At 38.0% G+C, this 24,886-nt stretch overlaps 1 protein-coding gene across 3 annotated transcripts in view; it reads right to left on the bottom strand.

Moving 5' to 3' along the window:
* The window catches only part of ptprga (protein tyrosine phosphatase receptor type Ga), a 360,225-nt gene that overhangs the window by 12,230 nt on the left and 323,109 nt on the right, over window positions 1-24,886 (bottom strand). For 2 of the 3 annotated variants that reach the window (XM_067431989.1, XM_067431990.1), the window contains exons 14-23: window positions 21,626-21,717; window positions 14,538-14,629; window positions 7,843-7,939; window positions 5,760-5,842; window positions 5,530-5,664; window positions 5,303-5,437; window positions 1,577-1,749; window positions 1,354-1,489; window positions 1,111-1,257; window positions 341-434 (exon numbers count right to left, since the gene is read on the bottom strand). In XM_067431989.1, the coding sequence (XP_067288090.1) occupies window positions 341-434; window positions 1,111-1,257; window positions 1,354-1,489; window positions 1,577-1,749; window positions 5,303-5,437; window positions 5,530-5,664; window positions 5,760-5,842; window positions 7,843-7,939; window positions 14,538-14,629; window positions 21,626-21,717 (1,184 nt within the window). Of the gene's footprint in view, window positions 1-340; window positions 435-1,110; window positions 1,258-1,353; window positions 1,490-1,576; window positions 1,750-5,302; window positions 5,438-5,529; window positions 5,665-5,759; window positions 5,843-7,842; window positions 7,940-14,537; window positions 14,630-21,625; window positions 21,718-22,781; window positions 22,822-24,886 lie in introns of all 3 variants that reach the window. The other variant, XM_067431991.1, reaches the window with a different exon arrangement.

Below are 24,886 nucleotides of genomic sequence, written 5' to 3'. Positions count from 1 at the left end.
CTAGATAATGTGCTAAATATGGATATTTTTTACACAAATCCATTGATTCGCTTCAGAAGGTCTTTATTAACCCCCGGAGTCATGTGGATTACTTTTACAATTTATGGATGCACTTTTTTGAAAATTTTGGGCTGCCATTATAAATGTTTATGAGCAAGTACATTTGTAATATAACCCTGATTGTATTTGTCTGCGGGAAGAATGCAGCTAGGATGGCTTGAGGGTAAGTAAATTATGGGATAGTTTTTATTTTTGGGTGAACTATCCCTTTAAGGGGCACCATACGCTTTAATGCTAATAAGCCTTAATTGTCTTAAATATTTTAGTTTATGTTACTCACATGGGACAACAGAGGAGTTGCGGTTCTTCTCTTTGTTGCAGTCTTTCTGAGCACTGAAGCACTCCACAAACCTCGCATTGCACTGAGTCACCAGCTGTGCATATTGGAAAAATCACATTTTTTCCTTTATTTCAAAGTAGCATGTATACATCACAAGACAAAGCCAACCTTTTGAATTCAACAGGAATGTAATATGGAGTCTTGTGAACCATAAGTAGTGAGAATTTCAAGGCTCAATAAACAAAAGAAAGGAAAAGAAAAGTAAAAATACAAGGAAAATTATACAAAAAAACAAACAAAACAAAAACAACATGATGACCTCTTATTTTTTAACAAAACAAAAGATTTATCACATTAAGTACTGCAACTCCAATCCAAAGGGAGGAAATATGCCCCGCAGTTGTTGTTGTAGCCTACCAAATAAACGTGATTTGGATTTATATTCAGGTATTTGAGCCAAACCAAACGGAACCATAAAAAGAGATTTTCAGGGCTCAATAAAACATTTTATAAACTCATGAAATTCAAGCAGGCCACATATCACACATTTTACCCACACAACCTGTCAGGCTTGGGTTGTAAGTCACAGTGTGCTAACCGGGTATGAAATGATAAAGTATTAAGCGATAAAAGTTCTTCTCTGCATAAATGTGCATTTAAAAATATCTTCTGATATGCTGAGAATGTGTCGCGCATAGCAGTTCTGCAATCAGTTTGGAAAGAAAATGCTTGTTGAAATGAATTTGCATAAGGAGAGATATAGTCCTCACCTTGAACTGCTTCTCTAGTCGTGTTTTGCCCCCTGGGCCCGGCGTCAGGATGTTGTTGACGTAACTGTGCAGCTGACTGGAGGGCACCTCTGTTTCCTTCCCAAGAATGGCTTCCATCAAGGCATCGTGGATGAAGATATACTGCTCCTAAACACACAGAGACAGACAAACAAAGCAACAGAGAGCTAAAGAGACATGCTAGATGACACAAACAAACAGGACAGATTTGGACTGGTGACCAACCTCCGTTTGGACCAGGTAGTTTCTCTGAGTTCGTATATGTTTGAGGAAACCCAGCACATTGACTGAGCCTTTATCCTTCAGCTGCTGTAGCATGCTGTCAATCACAATGTAAGTTCCTGTCCTGCCCACACCAGCACTGAGGAAAACACATTAATAACATGTAAAACTGTTTTTGTTTGCTCCCTTCAGCCATTAAATTAGCCAGTGGAAGTGTGTGTATTACCTGCAATGTACAAGCATGGGGCCCATCTCTGGAGTCTGTGCAGCAGAGGACTTCCTGACGAAGGTGAGCACAGGTAACGTGTACTCAGGGACACCCATATCTGGCCACTGAGTGTAGTGATACTGCAGGACTGTTCTCTCACTCTGACGACCCTTAGTGTTACCCTTCTGACCCTGCAAACATAAACAGACGAAAGTCTTACAACTGGCTAATATGACGATAACAACCCAATTGCTGGTTTAGTCCATATTTGACCCAACATTAAGTTAAAACAACCCTGCCTTTTTTAGAGTGTATATACGACTCTTTGACATAAAAGGACAAAGAAGAAAAACACAGACGTCTGCAGTTTTTAAAATAAACCAAAATGAGAAACAAACTGAGACACAAAAAGCAAAAAAAAAAAAACCTAAAACAAAACAAATACAAAACAAAAAACAACCCCCCCCCAAAAAACAACACAAATACAAAACATAAAAGAAAACACCCCCCCGAAAAACGAAACAAATACAAAACAAAAAACAAAACAACCCCCCCAAAAAAACAAACAAATACAAAACATAAAACAACCCCCCAGAAAAAAAACATAAATACAAAACAACCCCCCCAAAAAAACACAAATACAAAACAAAAAAACAAAACAACCCCCCCAAAAAACAACACAAATACAAAACATAAAAAACACCCCCCAGAAAAAAAACATAAATACAAAAAAACAACCCCCCCAAAAAACAACACAAATACAAAACATAAAACAAAACACCCCCCGAAAAAAACATTACAAATACAAAACAAAAAAACACCCCCCCCAAAAAAACACAAATACAAAACATAAAACAAAACACCCCCGAAAAAACATTACAAATACAAAAAACAAAACAAACAAAAAAACAACTCCCCCACAAAAACAACACAAATACAAAACATAAAAGAAAACACCCCCCCCCCCCCGAAAAACGAAACAAATACAAAACAAAAAACAAAACAACCCCCCCAAAAAACAAACAAATACAAAACATAAAACAACCCCCCCAAAAAACAAACAAATACAAAACATAAAACAACCCCCCCAGAAAAAAACATAAATACAAAACAACCCCCCCAGAAAAAAACATAAATACAAAACAACCCCCCCAAAAACAACACAAATACAAAACATAAAAAACACCCCCCAGAAAAAAAAACATAAATACAAAAAAACAACCCCCCCAAAAAACAACACAAATACAAAACATAAAACAAAACACCCCCGAAAAAACATTACAAATACAAAACAAAAAAACAACAAAAAAACAACTCCCCCACAAAAACAACACAAATACAAAACAAAAAACAAAACACCCCCAAAAAACAACACAAATACAAAAGATAAAACAACCCCCCCAAAAAAACAACACAAATATAAAACAAAAAACAAAACACCCCCCCCCCCAAATAAAACAAATACAAAAACAACCCCCCCCCCAAATATTTTATGAATAACTTAAGACATTTTTAACACCAATTAAAGAAATTATAAGGAATGAATTGAACGGAACATAGCGTGATTTTATTATTAAAACAAGAACAAATATCTCTCAATGGGTTTATAAAAATCTACTTAATTCAAATGTAAGTAATTTTCATACACAATGGCAGATATCTGTAAGCACAAACTCCAATTTCAACTGTGACCTTCAATTTCAATTTCTCAGGAAACAAGGCTTAATTTCTTTATTTTGCATGTAATTAAATCATGGGCGTCTGAACCATGTGTGTGGCACAAGACCCACCCACTTTTTAACACCAATGATATTGGACTCACTCACTTTAATCGTCTCTAGTTCATCAGCACATGTCTGTTTATCTACCCCTAGCTGATAAACACTTACAGTATTATCAAATCGCTTTTTTTCCTTTTCTAATATTTTCCTGATTTCTATTGAATATAAATGCCTCTTCGATCTGATATGTGTTGGGAAAATGGAGTAGAGTAAGTTCAGCAGAAGGCGGATTTGAACCTCGGAAAAATCTGATACCGCTAGATAACGCACTATTGCTGCTGTAAATAATTCTGTGTTTTCCGTCATTTTGTCTGGCCCAACCAGACATTTAGTAAACAAGGCGATATATTTGTACTTAATGCAAATGGCATCTACTCCAGTACATTTTTTCTGGAAGAGGACCAACCCACATATTTTTTTTTGTTGCTTCCGACACCCATGCATTACATGTATCTTGATCTAAGGATGTTTTGAATTTGTACTGGAAAATAAAAATCCCGAGGAAGAACATCATTGCAGTTAAATGTAAGGCCCTATGAAATGTGTTTTTGTGTGCTTTCTGGACTCTGCTTTAATGGTTAGATTGAATTACACTGTCCCTCCATTGACAGTCTAAGCAACTTCCACTCTGATGCTTCAAAAAGGATATCGTCAAACTAATCCACATGAATCAATCGATTTATTCCACATTTTCTAAAGAGACTCGATCACTTTATATGATGGACAAAAGTCTTACGGGTTTGGAACGACATTAGGGTGAGTAAATGATGACAGAATTACAATTTTTGGGTGAGCTATCCCTTTAAGTGCACTGACCTACTTTTGATGTATTAATCCAAAAATAAATTCCATTTTTAATAATGGCTTTTGCAATTCTGTCCACATGTTCTGCATCTTCATAGGGCCCTGATTTAATGCCATGATATTGAATTCAAGACCTTTTTAAGACCTGCTGAAACCCTGCGTAATATATGTGCAATACTGACACATGTATAACATTTTTTTACTAGTGAGAATCGTTTTCAGGCCGCCTTTTTTTTTACTATAATTGCAAGGATATTTTCAGAAACGTGGCCCTGGCAAGAAGCAATAAAAAAGACAACGGAATTGCATCTGACAGTCATTAAACACAAACTCCTGATTAATCAGCATATCTTCACATAACCCTTACTTGACATTCAAACTACAGTAGAGAAGTACACAAGCATGTCAGCTTTTTTTAACCATACATTACCATACATGCATTTTCCTTCCCGCACAAAAACTCATATCTAACTGGCTGCTATAAAAAGAGCCTCATTTCTTTGCCGCCAGAGGCCTTGGTGTGGCTCTGCGTATTACGAAAGAGATTTACAGAGAAAGCAGATCACTCTCACTGACGCTGTGAAGGCCAGGACCTCGCATAAGCTCCTTAAGACTTTTTCCTCTGGCTTTTAATGCTCAACCCTGCCACAATCCTTCGCATAGGTAAAGGAAAGCAGGTCAAACCATGCATTATTAATGTATGGATCATTCTATTAAATGAGTGCCTTTTCCAGTTTGATGAGGTGATTTTAAAATGGATGTTAGAAGAGAGTCTATCTGAATAATAAACAAATACCGTGTATAAGCGTGTATAAGCGTGTATAAATGCCATTGTGTAACAGGGGAACAAGGAAGGCCGGGAGAGAAGAGGAACAGGATCTTTAACAAGCAAACAGGAACCAAGGAACACAAAGGGCAGGAACACAACAAACAACTGACAAACCAACACACCAAACACAGGGGCTTATATTCTCTAGATTAACAAGACACAGGGTGAGAACAATAAGGGACTAATATGGGGAACCCCAAAAGAACTACAAAACGGAATTGGTTTATTAAACACTAAAATCAATAAATGATGGCACTCATTGTGTTGAATGATCCATTTTCAGTGTTTTTACGTAGCATGAGAGAGGGAGGCGAGAGGAAAACCGTTTACCTTCTTTACTTTGGTGTTTCTGATAGTGAAGATTCGGAGTGTGTAGCACGCCATTACTTTGGTTCTCTTCAGCGTCACCACAATATTACCATATTCCTCACTGTTCTCTGTCGGCCAGTACTGGTCGCATTTCCTCTGTGAGACGCACGCGAAAAGAGGACAAAGTTTAAAGAGGCGAATTATAATATTTCGATGATTCCGAAATTGTAATGGTTGTCGTAACTCACTCTGCCTTTCTCCACCAGGTTAGTGATCATGACTATAATGCCGGTGTTCTGTTCCCACACCATCCGCCAGAAGTCCTCGAATGTGGATTTGAGAGGACCCTGAGCTGCGACGTAGGCCTTGGGTTTGTTGTAGCCCTGTAACGGAGAGAGATACAGAAATATACATCACACAGTCAAGTTATTATTCATAACAAAGGCTCACATCAATGTGTTCTGCAGACATCACTCACATCCACATAGTTGGCATTGATGTAGTCACTGTGTTTGGAGTCTTTGCCTGCCAGAGGCCTGAGCTTCACTCGACTGTGGTCGTCTGGAGGAAGAAAGACAGATGGTCAGTGAGAGGCACGTCTGATGTCTTACCTACAGTCTGAGACCACAATGAAAATCTGCATTTTAACATGAAAATAAAAAGATTTTAAAACACTGTGAAAAATATTACCTTCAATGAAGCACACAATGCTCAAAATACACTATATTGACAAAGGTTTTAGGATGCCTGCTTTTACATGCACATGAACTTTAATGACATCCCATTCTGAATCTGTAGGGTTTAATATGGAATTGGCCCAGCCTTTGCAGCTATAACAGCCTCAACTCTTCTGAGAAGGCTTTCCAGTGTGTTTATGGGAATTTTTGACCCTTCTTCTAGAAGCGCATTTGTGAGGTCAGGCACTTGTGTTTGAAGAGAAGGCCTGGCTCTTAGTCTCGGCTCTAATTCATCCCAAAGGTGATCTATCGGGTTGATGTCAGGACTGTGCAGGACAGTCAAGTTCCTCCACACCAAACTCACTCATCCATGTCTTTATGGACCTTGCTTTATGCACTGGTGCACTCATGTTGGAACAGGAAGGGGCCATCCCAAACTTCCCACAAAGTTGGTAGCATGAAATTGTCCAAAATGTCCTTGGTATGCTGAAGAATTAAAAGTTCCTTGGAACTAAGGGGCCAAGCCCAACCCCTGAAAAACAACCCAACACCATAATCCCCTCTTGACCAAACTTAACACTTGGCCCAATGCAGTCAGGGAAGTATCGTTCTCCTAGCAACCGCCAAACCCAGACTCATTCATCAGATTGCCAGACAGATAAGTGTGCTCTAGGGTCCAGTAGTGGCGTGCTTTACTCCACTGTATCTGATGCTTTGCATTGCACTTGGTGATGTCATTCTTGGATGCAGCTGCTCGGCCATGGAAACCCATTCCATAAAGCGCTCTACACACTGTTCTTGAGCTAATCTGAAGACCACACAAAGTTCAGAGGTCTGTAGCTATTGACTCTATTGCGCTGACCCCGCACTGTAATTTTACATGGCCAACCACTTCGTGGCTAAATTGCTGTTGTTCCCAGTTGCTTTCACTTTGTTATGATACCCTTTAACAGTTGACCGTGGAGTGTTTAGTAGTGAGACATTTCCTTTCATGAATGGACTTATAGCACAGGTGGCAAACTATCACAGTATTACGCTTGAAGCTCACTAATGATCTTGTTATCCAACATACACTATACTGCCAAAAGTATCGGAAGACCTAAATTCAATGGTAAACTTAAGTCTCTTAAGTTTACGATGGCTGCATTTATTTGATCAAAAGTACAGTAAAGAAAATAAAATCATACTTTGACATATTATTACAATTTAAAATAGCGGTTTTCTATTTTAAAATGTATTTATTCCTGTGATGCAAAGCTGATTTTCAGCATCATTACTGCTGTGCTCCTTCATATTTCTGTGGAAACCATGAAACCGTTTTTTTCAGGATTCTTTGATGAATTGAAATTGCACATGAACAAAGTTTTTATTTGATTAAATTTTTTGTTGTTTACTGTCACTTTTGATCAATTTAATGCATCCATGCTAAATAAAAGTATTAATTTCCAGCAACTAAAAGTACACTCTAAAAAATGCTGGGTTAAAAACAACCCAAGTTGGGTTGAAAATGCACCGACCCAACAATTGGGTTGTTTTAACCCAATGGTTGAGTTGTTCTTACCCAGCAATTGGGTTGTCTTAAGCAACATTTAACCCAACCACTGGGTTAAAACAACTCAACCACTGGGTTAAAACAACTCAACCATTGGGTTAAAACAACTCAATTATTGGGTCGGTGCATTTTCAACCCAACTTGGGTTGTTTTTAACCCAACATTTTTTAGAGTGTACTGTTCTATCTATACTATTCTAAACAATACTGTACGTATATTTTAAATTAAATTTCAAGGACAAGCTGATAATATGAAAAAAAAGCATTTTCACAGGTGTACTCAGACTTTTGGACCCCTGCCGTATATATGCATTTCATAAAAAAGAGACTCACAGGCTATGATGTTGATGTATCTGTTTTTGTGCTTGTTGTCAGGATGATTGGAGTGTTCTGATGTGATCTTCATATCTGCTGTACAGCGCTGCACTTCCTACAACAAACACACACAATACATCATGAATTTCATTTTCATTTTTTAAATCATACAAAAAAACAAAAAACACTTTTCATACACACAACATTTACACAGCAGGGAAGAAAGAAATGTAATGTTTTCCTTAAGCTCACATAGATGTACAAGCAGAATAACCACAGGTGTAGTTTACATTTACATGTATTCATTTAGCAGACAATTAATGAATATACACAAGTGATAGATCTAATAGAATAGTCCAAGCTAGAACAGGAAGGGATAAAGTTCATCACATTAACTACAACATGAACCAAAACATGATATTGAACTGCATATAAATTATTTTTATAATTAGCTATTTTCTCTTTAATTCCAATTTGGTTTCATATTTGATCTAATACAATGATATTCATACATTGTTCCATGCATTTACACAAAATTCTCTGTAGTTTGCACTGGTAGCATATCCAGCAGGTTGAACACTGCTAACATCCTGAGGCGGTTAACCGATCAAAAAAAAAACCACATGAACACATGACGCAGTCTGTTAACAACAAAAACGTTAAGACATTTAAATGGCGTACCAGAAAACAAGAATTGGCTGTGTGCGCATTAGTTGTTTGTGCGTTTGTATTGCATTTGGAGGGTGTGTGGACACGGTTGTTAGAAACCACAGGATGTTTGAAAATCTGCCAGGGGCTGTTTTCAATGACTCTCACCTGAACACACGCACCTGTGTGGTTTCTGGTTACCTGCGCCTGAACTAACCCCGCTCACATTCTGAGAAGACTTGCTACTTCGCAGAAGGTCACAGGATAAAGTCAACATTAATGAGAGGATGGTCCACGGCTGTCAGTTCTCTTCATGTGTGACCTGTGATATCATATGTGATGCTCACTGAGGCAGGCAGTCAAGGCTGACGAACCGTGAGAGAGCGGCGCGACTCTTGCTGAGGAGTTTGGAAGCATAAAAGGAGGAGCGACAACAGTGAAGGACGAGAGAGGACCAGACCTGGATATTACATGGTGCCGTCTGCGAGGTGATGCCTGCATCACTTTCAGTTTGTGTTCATTTATTTATTTATTAAAGTCTTTGAATGTTCACTGGTTTCTTCTTCCCATGACAATGAACTTTGTTACACACACCATAAGTCACCATGAACAACACATTAACCAAGCATTTTACTTCCTTAAATGGTTAGTTCCCCCCATAATTCAAATTATCTCATAATTTACTCGCCCTCAAGCATCCTAGGTGTATATGACTTTCTTCTTTTCAGCCAAACACAATCGTATTTTTAAAAAAGTATTATTAAAGTATTATTAAAAAAATATCTTGACTCTTCTGAACTTTATAATGGGAATGAGTAGTATATTAGATTTTGAAGCCAAAAGTGCATCCAGCCACCATAAAAGTAAATCATACGAATCCAGGGGGTAAATAAAGACCTCCTGAAAGCAAAGCAAAGCGATGAGTTTTTGTATGAAAAATATCCATATGTTTAACTTTATAAACTAGAATCACTGGCTTCCATCATAGACTGTAAAAAAATACGGACGTAGTGACCGTGACGTCACCCATAGAATGCCGATAAGCCGTTCTGAAGCTAAAAGTAGAGACGAGCTGGGCGTTGCCATCTTATGAGCGAGTCATCGCGTCACTCCCGCATAACAGAAAATGAGCAAAAAGGCAGGATGTGGGCGGAGCTTAGGTGACGCAATGACTATAGACGGCAGATAAATGGCTATCCACCTGTAACCCCTCCTTAATTATGCAAAACTTTAAGGCTTTATATAACATAAACGAATGAGTTATGAATACATTCACCCCCCTCGCAGTTGTCATGAAGGTCAAAATTAGCCGTATAGGCCAAAACCACAATTTGTACCAGGCTGTAAATATGTTTTTTTTCTGCTGTAAAGTTGAGAATTTTAACATGGGGTATGGATATATGGATAATATTTTTTGGGAAAAAAACAATTTTTTTTTGCCAAGTGATCATATATGTATATATTTTTATTATTGAATTGTTTTATTAACATTACAAGTGAACTTCAATGAATGTCATGACCCCTTTAAAAATGCACATTTGGGAAGGTTCTGGTAATGTTTTTAAACATTGATAGCTTATTTATTATTTGCTATTAATGTTGCAAAGTTTTCCATTAGCACTGACCAGCATATCATTGAGTTGTTATTTGCGAAGACATTTGAAAGGCTGTGTGACCTACAACGACAGTCTAAAATCATTTCTAAATGGCTGTGCAGTTATGTTGTTGTTGGGCTATTATATTATTGGGTAATTGTATCTTAGTAAAAATATCAATTAATTAATAACATCTTAAAAGAACTGATATTATCATAAAATGGGTAGAAGAACCAATTACATTTTTATAAAAAATAAAATGATTCTGATGAGTTTTACAGCGTTAAAACTAATTACATAAAATAAATAGCACAACTCTATAAAGGAAATAAGTATGTCCTCCACTGTTTTTCTCGGACTCTGTCTTCCTCCCTGGTGTTCTCCATTCACTCCTCTTTCCCTTTCAGCTGAATGCCAAACTTCTCCATGTGTCCTCTTTCTTTTTCCCCTTTCAGTCACTTTTCTTTTCCACCCCCCCAAAAACCTCATATAATCCCATTGCCTGTCCAGTCCTTGCCAAAACCCCTTTTCTCCTCCCTGGCTCCCATGATTGCTGCCACCACAGCCACTGCTTTTTTTTCCCTCGGCCCCAGTTGCACAAAGCCCTTGTCAGGGGCCTGGGGGCTCCATCCAAAGGGGGTTTGGCTCAGCTGCCTTCCCTCTTTTGCTCTGCTTAAGTAGTGAAGGCGAGAGAGACGGGTTAGGAACCACAGAGGAATCCATTGAGGGGAAACAGCACCAGAAACCCCCCTTTGGAACCACTTCCCAATGTCCATCAAGCCCACATGAGCACAGAGTCAGACACACACTTTCTGAGGCACTTCCCTGTGTCAATCAAGCCACCACTGAACAAAGGGACCGAGTGAGGCCCTCAGAGGAACCTTAGTGACCCACACACCTCCCCTTCTCTCCTCCCTTCATTCTCTTTTCTAAAGGAGGGAAAGTAGAAGACCGGTTTTGAAGGTAAATTGAAAGATATTCCTCTGCATTATGACAAACACACCAAGGATATGCAACGTTCACACAGAGTTCTGGATGGACAGCCATTTTTTCTAACAGGTGCACAGCAAAAACAATCGAGCTGTCCTTCAATGAAAGGTTTTCTTTAATATTCTGATTAATTTAGCAAATATAATTAGAAAAACGGTACTTCAGGAAGTACCAGTAAAGGAAAGAAGTAAAGTTTTGTTGTCTCAAATAAATAAAAAATGTGAGAACTGGACAACTGTCCATGCTAATTGACCAAAAATGAACAGCTGGCTATTAGTAATTCATGAGTGTCAGAAATGTATTGTTATGAAAATAAAATTTCAATGCTCTTTTTTTTCTTGTTTTACTATTTTTTTTACCTGCCAAAACAGACTACAAATGATTAAATTAAATTAAATTTTGTTTTGGTAGGTTAGAAAAGATCCCTATAAAAGTAAGTCCTAAAGATGGGAAAATGTATTTTTAAAAATACATAAATACAAGCATGCACGCACGCACGCACGCATGCACAAAAAGCAGTGTAGTTCAAAGTTAATCTTATAATAATAATAATAAAAAATATATATATATATATATATACATATATTTTATGTTTTAATTATAAGATTAACTTTGAACTACACTGCTTGAAATTAGCAGGGCCACAGATTTCAGCAATATCTGCATAGCTTATGCATACAGATAAATACAAAACATTTTTTTGCCTCATATAATCTTAATATTTAAAGCTACACTGTGTAACTTTTTTAGTTTATTCTTAGCTAAAACACTTAGTTCTTTCAAAAATATATGTGCTCATTAATGTATATTTACTCCTTTCAAGTAATAAAGTATTTTGTTAAGTTTATAATATGCCATTGAAAATACATACGGGTGAGGGGTTCGAATGCCGGTCGCCATGGTGCCCCTCCATCTTGAAAGTACATTAGCCAAAGAGGGACATACCCGTATATTCAAGCTTCGCTTTTCGCGTTTTAACACTCGATGGCAGTCATGAACGAGGTCGAACTGGAAGCCATGTTAATCTTGGACTAAATCAGCCACCATAGGAGTTAAAACAAAATCAGAATTGAGAGGAACAGAAACTAATATTCACTGGAGGGTCATATACCTTTACACCGCTAGATGGGGGAAAATATCACACAGTGTAGCTTTAAAGGTCCCATTCTTTGCGATTCCATCTTTCAAACTTTAGTTAGTGTGTAATGTTGCTGTCAGAGCATAAATAGTACCTGTTAAATTATAAAGCTCAAAGTTCAATGCCAAGTGAGATATTTTATATAACAGAAGTTCCCTTTCAAAGCCTACAGCGAACGGCCGGTTTGGACTACACCCCTGCACTTCCTGCTGTAATGACGTCACTAAAACCGTTGAGGGACGAACCCTCCACCCACAAGAACACGCAAAATAGGGGGCGTTGTCCTTTTGCTCTCGCAGGTCGAGAGTAGGAAGCGTTGTTTTTGTAGAGTGTGTTTGTCGTCATGCCATTGAAACGCTGTTATTTTCATCCCGGAGTCAGATCACCTTTGTTTGGCCTTCCCACGGACGCTGTACGAGATCAATGGCTACAGTTAATGTTTAACTCGGTTCCGGAACATTATAATCACAATTTAAAACTATGTGCAGCACATTTTGCTGAGGACTGCTTCCTCAATCTCAATCAGTTTAATGCCGGATTCGCAGAAAGATTATTCTTAAAAGATGACGCAGTTCCCTCTTTGTCTGGAGAAGGCGTTGTTTATGAGCCACAACCGGTGAGTGTATTTTATTATTTAAGTTGGTCCGTTTAACAGTTTATGTAACTCATGACACAAAGTGCAACGCTGTTTAGCTTTTTTAACTAACGTTAGATGGTAAGTGAAACTAATCCGAAACTTAGCATATAAAAGTGTAGTAATTCATTCAGACACCATTGATTGTTGGTGTTTGTAATGATCAGTTTAACTGAATAGACAGCTTACCATTCTGAAACATCCAGCAAAAGTCTTTCCTGAGCAGGTTGTTATCGATCCTCTTCGATATTCTCCGGGTCTGAGTCCGGCTCAAATTGATAAGGCAATATAGACATTTTTGCAATAACATTGAGCGCGCGTATCTACCCGTTATGGTAAGAGGCGGGACCTTTCCGGGCACTAAGTGCACTAAGCTGCTGTCCAATCACAACACGGGGAGCGCTGGCCCAATCAGAACTTGTTACGTGTTTCTGAAGGAGGGACTTCATAGAACAAGGAAATCATCAGGCCCTTTTTAGGACAGAGGAAACAGCGCTGTACAGATAAGTCAATTGTGTGAAAAATACTGTGTTTTTTTACACGCAAAAACATGAACTCATGTTATATTGTACACTGTAAACATAATCAAAGCTTCGACAACAGGCGAAGAACGGGACCTTTAATATAAATAAAATGAAAGAATAAATAAATCAATAAACAAGCTCATAAAATAAATACAAATAAAAACGGTTTGTGGTGTATCCTTTCAACTCAAGACTGGCTCAGACTGTATCGCCGAACTGCTTCTACTTGACAAATCATCGATGACTGGTGGAGCGATCCGTTTTGGCTATGACCTCAAACATTTGTCTGCACGAGCAAACGCATCCAAGCAAAAATGTTGTAATGTGGGCACGGTTATTACTGCAGAAATGACCTCCAGAACATCAGGACACTTCAGAATCCTGATCTACAGGACACAATGAGCCCAGTGTGCGCATAGCTCTCTCAAACATTTAAGATCGCTCATTGATATTCACCTGTGCGAGTGACAGCACAAGCAGATGCTGTGGCCTAAGACTCAATGGATAACTAATTACTAGTCATCCACGCGTAACCGCCATCACATTAGTCTGACAGAGTGTTGTTGTGGTTTTCAGGCTTCTGCGCCGAACTAACACACACTCCAGAGAGAGTCCAAACTCGGTGTGAAAAAAAGATGCCAATGTTCAGATGGTCTAATAAATTCTCACACAGGCTGAGTTCAACTGGCTTGTCCTGTACGGCCACCTACCAGATATAACAAACATCCACGGAGGGATCCCGGCCCAGCTGCTCGCAGACACACACCAGAGCCAGTCAACAGAACCACGACAGCAAGGCAGAGGAACCGCATGAGACGGGACCTGTGTTTACTAAAGTCTGAGGGAGTGGGCATGTTTTTGTGACATATGAGGACACAAATGTGTATAATGACATATGACATGGGTATTACAAGGAGAGGGTGAAATATGAGGACATTAGCCATGTCCCCACTTTTCAAAATGCTTATAAATCACACAGGATGAGTTTTTTTTTAGAAAGTAAAAATGCAGAATGTTTCCTGTGATGGGTTGGTTTATGGGTAGGGGCAGTGTAAGGGGATAGAAAATACGGTTTGTACAGTATAAAACCATCACGCCAATGGAATGTCCCCATTTGTCACAAAAACAAATGTGTGTGTGTGTGTGTGTGTGTGTGTGTGTGTGTGTGCACGTGCGGATCTTACCTCGAAATCTTCTGAGAAGCCGTGTTGGTTGTTGGAGTAGAGTTCTGATACATGCTTGATAAACTGTTTAACAGGGATGGCCTCCATATCATCTGAAACAGACACACAAACAGATGCATTTGCACTTTGTTGTTGTTCTATCACAAGAAAACAGGAGTTATCATCAAAGTGAAGACATGCAGTTAGTAAGATTGTTAAAATATATACCATATTTTTAGTGTTAATTATTTTGGATAAAACAACCAAAAGATAAATATAAATGATTTACCAATAAATGCAATTATTAATATAATCATTATTACTTCAATATTATATAATTATATTATTATTACACTTTAGATTTTCAATTTTGAAATTGCGATTGTACTTTTGTATAAAAATAGGTAAAAACTTATTTTTTTTTTATGCTGCATCACACTTTTGGAAACTGCACTAGAACTACAACAATATTACTATTATTTATATTAATATGATTTAATTACAATACAATTACAAGAATTTTACTCAAATTTCTGGGAACAAATAAAGCATACAAGTGTTTCCAGTGCTGGTACACTGATCCTTCTTAACGTTAGCACCTGCGCTTTAATTGGTTTACTGGCTGATAAGATGATCAACAAGCCAATGTGTTGACTTTTCAACTTCAGTCGATGAAAAAACAGCACAATACAAAAACCCCCAAGACGACCGGATTCACACTCTCCACAGACATACACAATAAGCCGACAAACTGTCACTCAAATGTGCCTAAAGTCTAAATACACACATATATATATAAGCTTGTAAAGAGAAAAACACACACACGCACGCACGCACGCACGCACGCACACACACACACACACACACACAAATTTAAAACCTGATGAACCTGAACTTACTCATATCAAGACAGAAAAAAGACTATTGTCATTGTCAAATTAATATAATATAATATATGATATGATATGATATATGATATGATATGATTGATATATAATATGATATAATATAATATATAATATAATATATAATGTTTAATATAATATATAATGTTTAATATAATATAATATAATATAATATAATATAATATAATTAATATAATATAATATAATATAATATAATATAATATAATATAATATAATATAATATAATATAATATAATATAATATAATATAATATAATATAATATAATATACACACCACTTAATATAGTAAACACTTACACTACCTTTTAAAATTTTTGGGTTGGAAAGATTATTAAGAAAACAATATTACAATTTGAAATAAATGTTGTCTAATTTAATATATTTTAAATTAAATTAAATGTAATTCTGGAATAGAAAAGCTACATTTTCAGCATCATTGCTCCAGTCTTCAGTGTCACATGATCCTTCAGAAATCATCAATCGAGGCAAAACCCAAACGGACTGCAGCGGTCAGTTGGTTTGGTGTTCATGTGCTAAAGGGTACAACTCTAGTTCTATGAGGACGTGAAGGCTTTTTATAAGTTAGAATATCACAATTATGGTAATTCCGAAATGACGTGAATGCACATTTAAGAACGTCTTGGGCTGTTATTTAATGAGATGGAGCACTAAAGGGATAGTTCACCCAAAAATGAAAATTAGCCCATGATCACCCTCAAGTCATCCTGGGTGTATATGACATTCTTCTTTCAGATGAATACAAGCAGAGTTATGTTAAAAATGTCCTTGCTAATTAAAGGGAATAAGATTGTTTTAATTTTTGGGTGAACTAACCCTTTGTGGAAACTGTCACCTGTAGTCTGTTTCGGATTCGATTTTATTGTGTTCTGTTTCTGTTTTCTGTTCTGTGTTCAGTTCCTAGTTAGTTTCCTTGGTTGTTAATTGCACACACACCTGGTCCTGTTCACTTTGATCACTCCTTGTCAGTATTTAAGCCCTCAGTTTTTCCGGTTTTCTTTGTCCGGTATTGTTCCTGCGGTCGTGCTTATTGTTTCCTCCTGCGATCTCTGAGTATTCTGTCATATTAAACCCTCGTCTTCGTGTGCATTACTACAGCCACAACGTGACGGCTACCTTTTTTACCAAGAATTTTTGATGAATAGAACATCTAAAAGAACAGCATTTATTTGGAATATATATCTTTCACAACATTTCTAATATCTCTACAATCACTTTTGATTAATTTAATGCATCCTTTCCATACAAAATAAAAATAAAAATTTTACTGATCCCAAACCTTTTAGTGTATAATAATTAAATTAAATAAAAACACAATTATAACTTACAATTCCTGACTTCCTGTGACCTGAACCCAACACTATCTCAAGCTTTAAACACTAATAAAAGGCGATCCACGCACCTTCTGTCTTTTCCTAAAGTGTCTACAGCTGAATACAGCTAACAAACAAATTTTGGCATCAACTGATGCCAGAAACAAACTGGGAAATTCAGCCAGAAACTGAGGGCTCTATTTAGCAGGAAAGCATCCATGTTTGAAAGGACAGTGAACTCAAAGTGCCATATGAGCCGGAGCCAGCAGAGAGAGAGAGAGAGAGAGAGAGAGAGAGAGAGAGAGAGAGAGAGAGAGAGAGAGAGAGAGAGAGAGAGAGAGAGAGAGAGAGAGAGAGAGAGAGAGAGAGAGAGAGAGAGAGAGAGAGAGAGAGAGAGAGAGAGAGAGAGAGAGAGAGAGAGACTGCTGCCCACACTAAATGGATCTTTGTAAATACCAAGGCCAGTCCTCGCCAAGCTGGAACACAGATGCCTAAATTGGATTGAGGGCACCGCGCCACCGTTATTGTGAGTCGTGCCACCACGCAACAATGAAAATTGGTTCCAATGAAGTGCTTATGGGAAATCCCGAGCAAATCAATGGCTCTCGTTGCATTAAGATCTGGGTTCCACTACACTGTCTAACCCGGACCTGAAACCTTCAGACCTTGAAAAATCACAAACAGTCCACTTCGGTTCCACTACACTCTCAGCTAATTATTTACCCGCACACACAAAGGCAATGAGCCAAAGTGAGATAGAGGCCAGTCAGATGAAGCCATTTCCTTGGCTGCTAACCATTGTGTATGCGTGTAAAATTGTTTAAGCGTACACGCAGAGGGTCCAGATAAACAACACTTGTTTTCTCTGGTGACCACACAGACCCTGAACAAACCTAACAAGACCGCGTTTCCTCAAACAGCTCTCTCAAAACATCTGCTGTGTCTATATTCAACAAGCTCTTCAATGGAGCTCACACTCATCAAATCCAGCTTACAGTAAACATAAGGTGGAACTCCATTCCAAAATTCCCAACCACCGAGTGTCAAGGGTGCAGCAGCCAGACTTACGTAACTACAAGTGTTGAGCATACATGTGCAAAACACACTACCAAGAGTGCTGAGGATGGTTTCCAGGGTCTGTTGCAAGTGGTTGCTAAGACAGGGATTAATGGATGGTTTCCAGGGTGTTGACAAGGTGTGGTGAGTCGTTGCTAGGTGTTTGCTTGGTAGGTATCAGGACATGTCTAGTTTGTTGCCTGGCTGTGGCTAGCTAAGCATTTGCTCGGGTGTAGTTGGTGGTTTTCAAGGAATCAGTAGGTGATTGCCAGAACATTTATAGGGTGTTGTGGTTTGTTTCAAGAGTATTGATGGGGTGTTGAGGGTGGTTGTTAGGTCCTAGCTTGGTAGTTGGTGGAGTGTCATGAGTGGTTGCTATGGTATTGCTAGGGAGCCGTGAGTAGTTATTAGTGGTTGTCAGGATATTACTCAGCTGTTGCAAGGGCGTTGCGACCCAGGTAGTTGCTTATGTATTTTAAGAGGTGGTTAGGGACTTTTGGGTGGTTGCTAGGGCATTGCTAGGTGGTTGCTGAGGTGTTGTGGGTAGTTGTTAAAAAATATATTAATGGAATGTCATGGATGCTTTTCAGGCTGTTGTGAGTGGTTGCTAGGTGTTTGCTTGGTGGTTGCTTGAGTGTTATGAGTGGTTGATAGGGTGCCATGGGTAGATACAGGTAGTTATCAGGACATTGTGAGGTGGTTGTTAGGGTGTTGCTAGCTAGGGTTTGCTTGAGTGTTGTTGGTTCTTGTCAGAGGATAGCTAGGTGATTGCCAGAACATTAATAGAGTGTTTTGGTTGGTTTCCAGAGTATTGATGGGGTGCTGAGGGTGGTTGTTAGGTCTTAGCTTGGTAGTTGGTGGAGTGTCATGAGTGGTTGCTAGGGTATTGCTAGGGAGCTGTGAGTAGCTTTGAGTGGTTGTCAGGACATTGCTCAGCGGTTGTCAGGGCGTTGCTAGCTAGGTAGTTGCTTGTGTATTTTTAGTGGTTGTAGGGGAATTTTGGGTGGTCACTTAATAGGATGTCGTGCCTGTTTTTCAGGGTGTTGTGAGTGGTTGCTAGGTGGTTGCTTGAGTGTTATTAATGGTTGATAGGTTGCCATGGGTAGATACAGGTAGTTATCAGGACATTGCGAGGTGGTTGCTAGCTAGGCATTTGCTCAAGCGTTGTTGGTTGTTGTCAGAGGATAGCTAGGTGATTGCCAGAACATTAATAGGGTCTTGTGGTTGGTTGAAAGAGTATTGATGGGGTGCCGAGGGTTAGGTCCTAGCTTGTTAGTTACCAGTGCGTGGTTGCTAGGGTATTGCCAGGGAGCTGTGAGTAGTTGTGATTTAAAATTTTATTAAAAACAAATGTTCAAACTGCCCCAAAAGACACTGACAAACACTGATTACATGTTCAGTCAGGTGAAAACAAACCTTGACCAACAGCAAAAGACATCGACAGGGGTAACACACTGATCCGACAAAACCCAACAAACGTGTTTGTTACCGTTTGTCTGTGCAGTGTGAATTGGCCTTTAGGCATTGCTAGGGTGTTCTGGGTGGTGGGCTACTGACACAAGTTAAACGAGCCAACCCCAAGTCTATAATATAATTATAATGATCAGATATGGCTTGGGTAGTTTCTTGAATGCAAATCTATAGGATTTTTTACCCATTTTATTGCCCACTATGTAAAAACAAGAAGTCTGAACACTTAGAATGGAAAGTCAAAGGATTTGAAGTATCATTCATGTCTACAGCACATGGTGTAAGAGGAAATCTAATATTTACAAAAAAATAAAAAATAAAATACTTATGAAATCAACCACAAGGTGGCGCTACGCCCTACGCCTCATGCTTGTAAACACATCTGGTTTCCCCCCCGTTTCCCAGAAGCTGAAAACTTCATTAGAGCCACTTCATGTCAAAATCAATGCAGAAATTGATTTTTAGATTCTACACTAATCGCACAGAATAACAGTCTGCAGAGAACACACAGTTGAGGTCTATTCCACAAACACACACAGACGACAGCCACAGCTTTGTTCATTCTTGGCACTGTTAAAAATCTGGTCCCACTTTATATTAGGTGGCCTTAAGTACTATGTACTTACATCAAAAAATAAGTACAATGTACTTATTGTGTTCAAATTGTATTGCAAAGCACCTTTGCTGAAATTGAGGTGGGATACGGGTAGAGTTAGGGACAGGTGTGGTGGTGTGTGTAAAGGGGGGGTGAAATGCTGTTTCATGGATACTGAGCTTTTTACACCTTTAAAGACTTGGATTCCCATCCTAAACATAGACAAAGTTTCAAAAACTAATGTTGGACGTTTGATGGAGTATTTCTGTGTTAAAAATACTCCTTCCGGTTTCTCACAAGTTTCGGCGAGTTTTTTTCGAGTATGGGTCTACTTGACGTTAAATAGAGCGGAAGGTCCTTGTATGGGCCGTACGGGCTCTTCTCCCGGTAGGGTGCGCGCGCGCGTGACTAGAGGGAGAGAGAGGAAATGCACGCTGTAAACAGTCTCTCAGGTGCAGATCCAGTCGTCCGTGAACACTTATGTCGCGCCGCGCTCCACTTTATTCCTATGGGTGACGTCGAGCGACTTCAACGCTTCAGCACAGCATTCCGGGAAGGCAGCGCTGCATTTGAACCGATCTGAACGCAGAAATGACGGGAAGCTTCAAGGCATCGCTTCAGTCGCGTCGCAAAGTGGATTTCCACGGTCACTGCTGTCACAGGACTTCACCAAATCATACCAAAGAAGTGTGTTTTTGACAGAGCGGTCCTGCTTTGGAAGATGCCGGTGAGTAAATCAACTTCAAATGTCTCTGCTATTGGCTACCGTCGCATGAGTAAACATCAGTAAACGATACGATCGCGTGCTTCGTCATTCAAATGCGCTAACGGTTACTCCATTGTTGTTTTGTATAACGTTACACTATTCTGACTCTGACGTGCAAAACCGTTTTGCTTGCTACCTCTAAGGTCTAACGTTAGTCACATACAATAGTCCATAAACCGAATCATGTCCTCATAAACTGCACACAAAGGCCCCTAAATACAGTACATACCACAGAGACGGACATCCTGATGTTGCTGTTTCTCCTGTTCAATTTATTTCAGCCTCAGATTTGATTCTGGATCATTATCTGTATTAGCTGAGATAGATGGGTTTCTCCACGCTTGAGGACGTCATCGCTTTGCGCTCTTGTCATTCTTTAGCTCCGCCCACTCGATACGCCTCCAGGCGCTCGGTTTTTTCCGGAAAGACTCGGTACAGCCCATATTTCTTTTATAAATATGATAAAACTAAAGACTTTTCGGAGATATGAAGGATGCAATACTACTCTATAGGTACTCAAGATTGACTGAAACTGAGTGTTTCACCCCCCCTTTAAGGGTAGAGTTAGGTGTAAGGGAAGTGTCAACTGTGTAACTACAAATGTAACTACAGAAATTAATTACAGACGTAATTACATGCAGGTATTTTTTAAATGTAAGTACAATGTAAAAACATGTATGCACACAATAAGTGCATTGTATCAAATGATTAATTACAATGTTACTACATTGTACTTAAGGCCACCTAATATAAAGCGGGTCCAAAAATCTTATGTAATCCAACCTTTTACATATAATGCAACAGGTAAGCAAGAAAGACATACACTTGCAATGTTCTGACTTTAGATCATATCAAAGCACCTGTTATCTATGTATTCTTCCATGTGTAACCGGATCACAGAGGACTGCATCTTTAGCTCATATCTAAGCATTTGACTGAACTGAGATCAGTTAGATGACACCTACCTGGGATGGGGATGACTGGGATGCTCTCATTAGGCACCACTCTGGGTGAGTTACTGTCCTCAACGTAGAAATGAGCCGTTTGGAAACACCTCCTGGGGAGAGAGACAAGGAGAGACGGTCAAGTGACGTAATGGCCGTTCAGCGCTGCTTCAATGTTTCCAGGAGGTGTGGTCTACGTAACAATCCCCACCAGAGTAAACACACATTCTGTTGGGTATGTCTGACAGGATCCAGATGAACTTTGAATCCTCTTTTCAAAGAACAAATCAAACACTCCAAACAGAGATTACAGCCCCACACTTCAAACACTAGAGCGTCAATACACTTAAATTAATAGCACACAAAAAAGCAAATCATTTCTCACTCATGTGTTTACAGTACAAACCATACTTCTGTGAAATGCAAAAGAAGTTATTTTATAGCAACCTGTTCTTTTTTTAGCCATACTTTATGCATTTCTAATGCAGTAAAGAGCCAGCTTGAACATTCTGCTAAACGTCCCCTGTTCCACGTATGAATGACAGATTTGAAACAATATGAATGTGAATGATAAGAGAATTTTTATTCCTATTTTTATTACTATTCCTCATATTTAGACACACATATTTAAAGTGTTATAAAGGTACAATAATTATAAAGGTACAGGTTAACCCAAGTTCTCTACATAAAATAAACCATTTGACAATATTACAAAATTATGATCAAAAACAAAATTTGACTAATAATATCATATGTAATAATTATATCATAATTATTAAATATTAAATAGTTATTTTATATAATTATAATTAATTAAATGAATACATTAAAATTACATCAATAAATAATATATTTTAAATGAACCTACAGACTTTATACTCCCAAAATCCATGTGAAACATTTTCTATCTATGCATTTTCAAGTCATTTATATAACAAACTAAACCCAGACTGTCAGGAGGAATTATTAGCAGCAAGTTTGAGAGTCGTAAACTGGTTTTACCTCTTTCTTTCACTGTGTAAGAGAAGAGATAAGCAGGTAAAAAAAAAAAAAAAATCCACATCCAGTAAAAAGAAACAAACAGAAAGTAGGAGATTAAAAGGCTGTTCTAAAGTTACAAGAACTCGAAGTTTTGGACGTCAACCCGACAAGCCAGCGGGAGTCTCGTCTGTCCTACCTGTATTTGATGCACAGCAGAGAACATAAGCTGTTCATCCCTGCAAAGAACGAGGGATTTTAGGAGAGGTGAGTGACTGTGGGCTCTGCATGCTGCCGCTGAGCAAACAGAGCCATGAGCGAGCAGTGTGTGTGTGTGTATGTGTGTGTGTGTGAGAGAGAGGGGGTGGAGAGAGGGCAGGTCCTGACGTATCACATGCACAGGGCTTTACACAAGCGCTAGAGCTGCTGGGGTCAGACGTGAACAGTTCACTGATCCCAGATCAGTCCAGAACTGATCTGATAAACCACAGACACCTGCTGCCCTTCCCTCTGGATACACACACACACACACACACACACACCCACACACACACACACACACACACACACACACACACACACACACACACACACACACACACACACACACACACACACACACACACACACACACACACACACACACACCCTTCCAGATGGACACTCCTTTGTGTCCAACTACTCTATTCTTGTACAGAACTCTTTTTAACTCTTCTCTCTGTCCGAGACAATGAAGAATACCACAAACAACCAGAAACAAACTGCATCAAAAAGGAGTAATCAAGGCTTAAAGCTTAAAATGACTTCTGTTCAAGCTGATCTTTTATTAATTTGTGAACTCCTAAGCTTCAAAAAAGACAAAAAGGCACAGTAAAATGAGTCCATAAAACTAGTATAAATCTTGTGAAGCCACGCAATAACTTTGTAATGTTGTGTTATTTTAGTACAATATCTATACTATTATAGTTCTTATTAATATTTTGAATTAGCTTTTATTATTTTTGATTTTCAGTTTAAATTAAATTACTACACTAGCAATTATTTAGGAAAAAAGTTACCTGGTTGCTTTAAAATTTTGAGTTCATTGAACTTAAAATTTTAAGTTAATACAATGAATTTTTTTTTGAGATTCGACAACCTTTATTAAAATATTATTAAACGATTTTGTAATATTGGGTAATTGTGTGTGTTTTATTTGTGATTACGCAGTGAAACATGCCAAATAGTGCTTTTTCATGATTTATCAATTTTTTCATGTGGTTCAGATACAATAATATTTAGAGTTTCTTTTTATTAAACAAATTTCCCTCATTGTGTCAACTCAATTTTTTTATTTCAATAAACTCAAATTTTTAAGGCAACCAGGTTACTTACTTTTTTAAGTTAAACCAACAAAAACCAACATATATATATATATATATATATATATATATATATATATATATATATATATATATATATATATATATATATATATATTATTTTTATTTTTTTACAGTGTATTTACATTTGTTTTTTTCAGGTTTAGTCTGGGTTCAACTATTTTGTTTTATTTATTTCTAGTTAGCAAATTTTCTGCTTATTTCAGTTCATTTATAATTTCCGTTTAATTTAATATTTATCTAAAATATATTTTATTTCAAGTAACAGGAACATTTTACACTGTAAAAAAAGGCAAATTTTGAACTTTTGCAGTACAGTCGACTTGGATGTTTAAGTTATTTCGACTTAAATTATGTTAAACTGACTTAAAACATTTAGTTGCATCTTGTATAACTAATAAAAACAAGTTTAACATTGCTTAACTTATTTTGATGAGTTAAAACAATGTAAAAACATATGTTGTCATAACTTATTGAACATATAATTTTTTACAGTGTAGTTTTAACCCTGCTGTGATAAACAAACCAGTATTTAAGATGTTTTCTGAAAATCACACCCTTTGTCGTAGATCTCAAATCTCGGCACTCGATGGATTTGAATATGCAAAAATGAGTTTTGAAAGATGTTAGGAAAGAGTTCTCCCGGATAATGGTTTGTTCCTCACAGAAAGCTATCGTTCGGCTTTAGACTTTAGAGCACTGTCATTGTATAGAAATGCTCAGCATCAACATTCTTTAAAATCTCTTTGTTCCAATTATGAAAGTCGTACACTTTTCGAACAATATGGAACGTAACTGACGGAATGTCTATTTCTGTGTGGCCAGCCTAAATTACAACGTGAAAAGCATCTCTTCACTGTAAACAATCTTTAGGTAAAGTCCTGGCTTAAGAAAAGCCCTCCCCGCAGGTACTGTGAAACTT

Source organism: Pseudorasbora parva, chromosome 22 (genome assembly GCF_024679245.1).
Source record: "Pseudorasbora parva isolate DD20220531a chromosome 22, ASM2467924v1, whole genome shotgun sequence".
NCBI lineage: Eukaryota > Metazoa > Chordata > Actinopteri > Cypriniformes > Gobionidae > Pseudorasbora > Pseudorasbora parva.
This window is presented reverse-complemented; position numbering and strand designations above follow the sequence as displayed.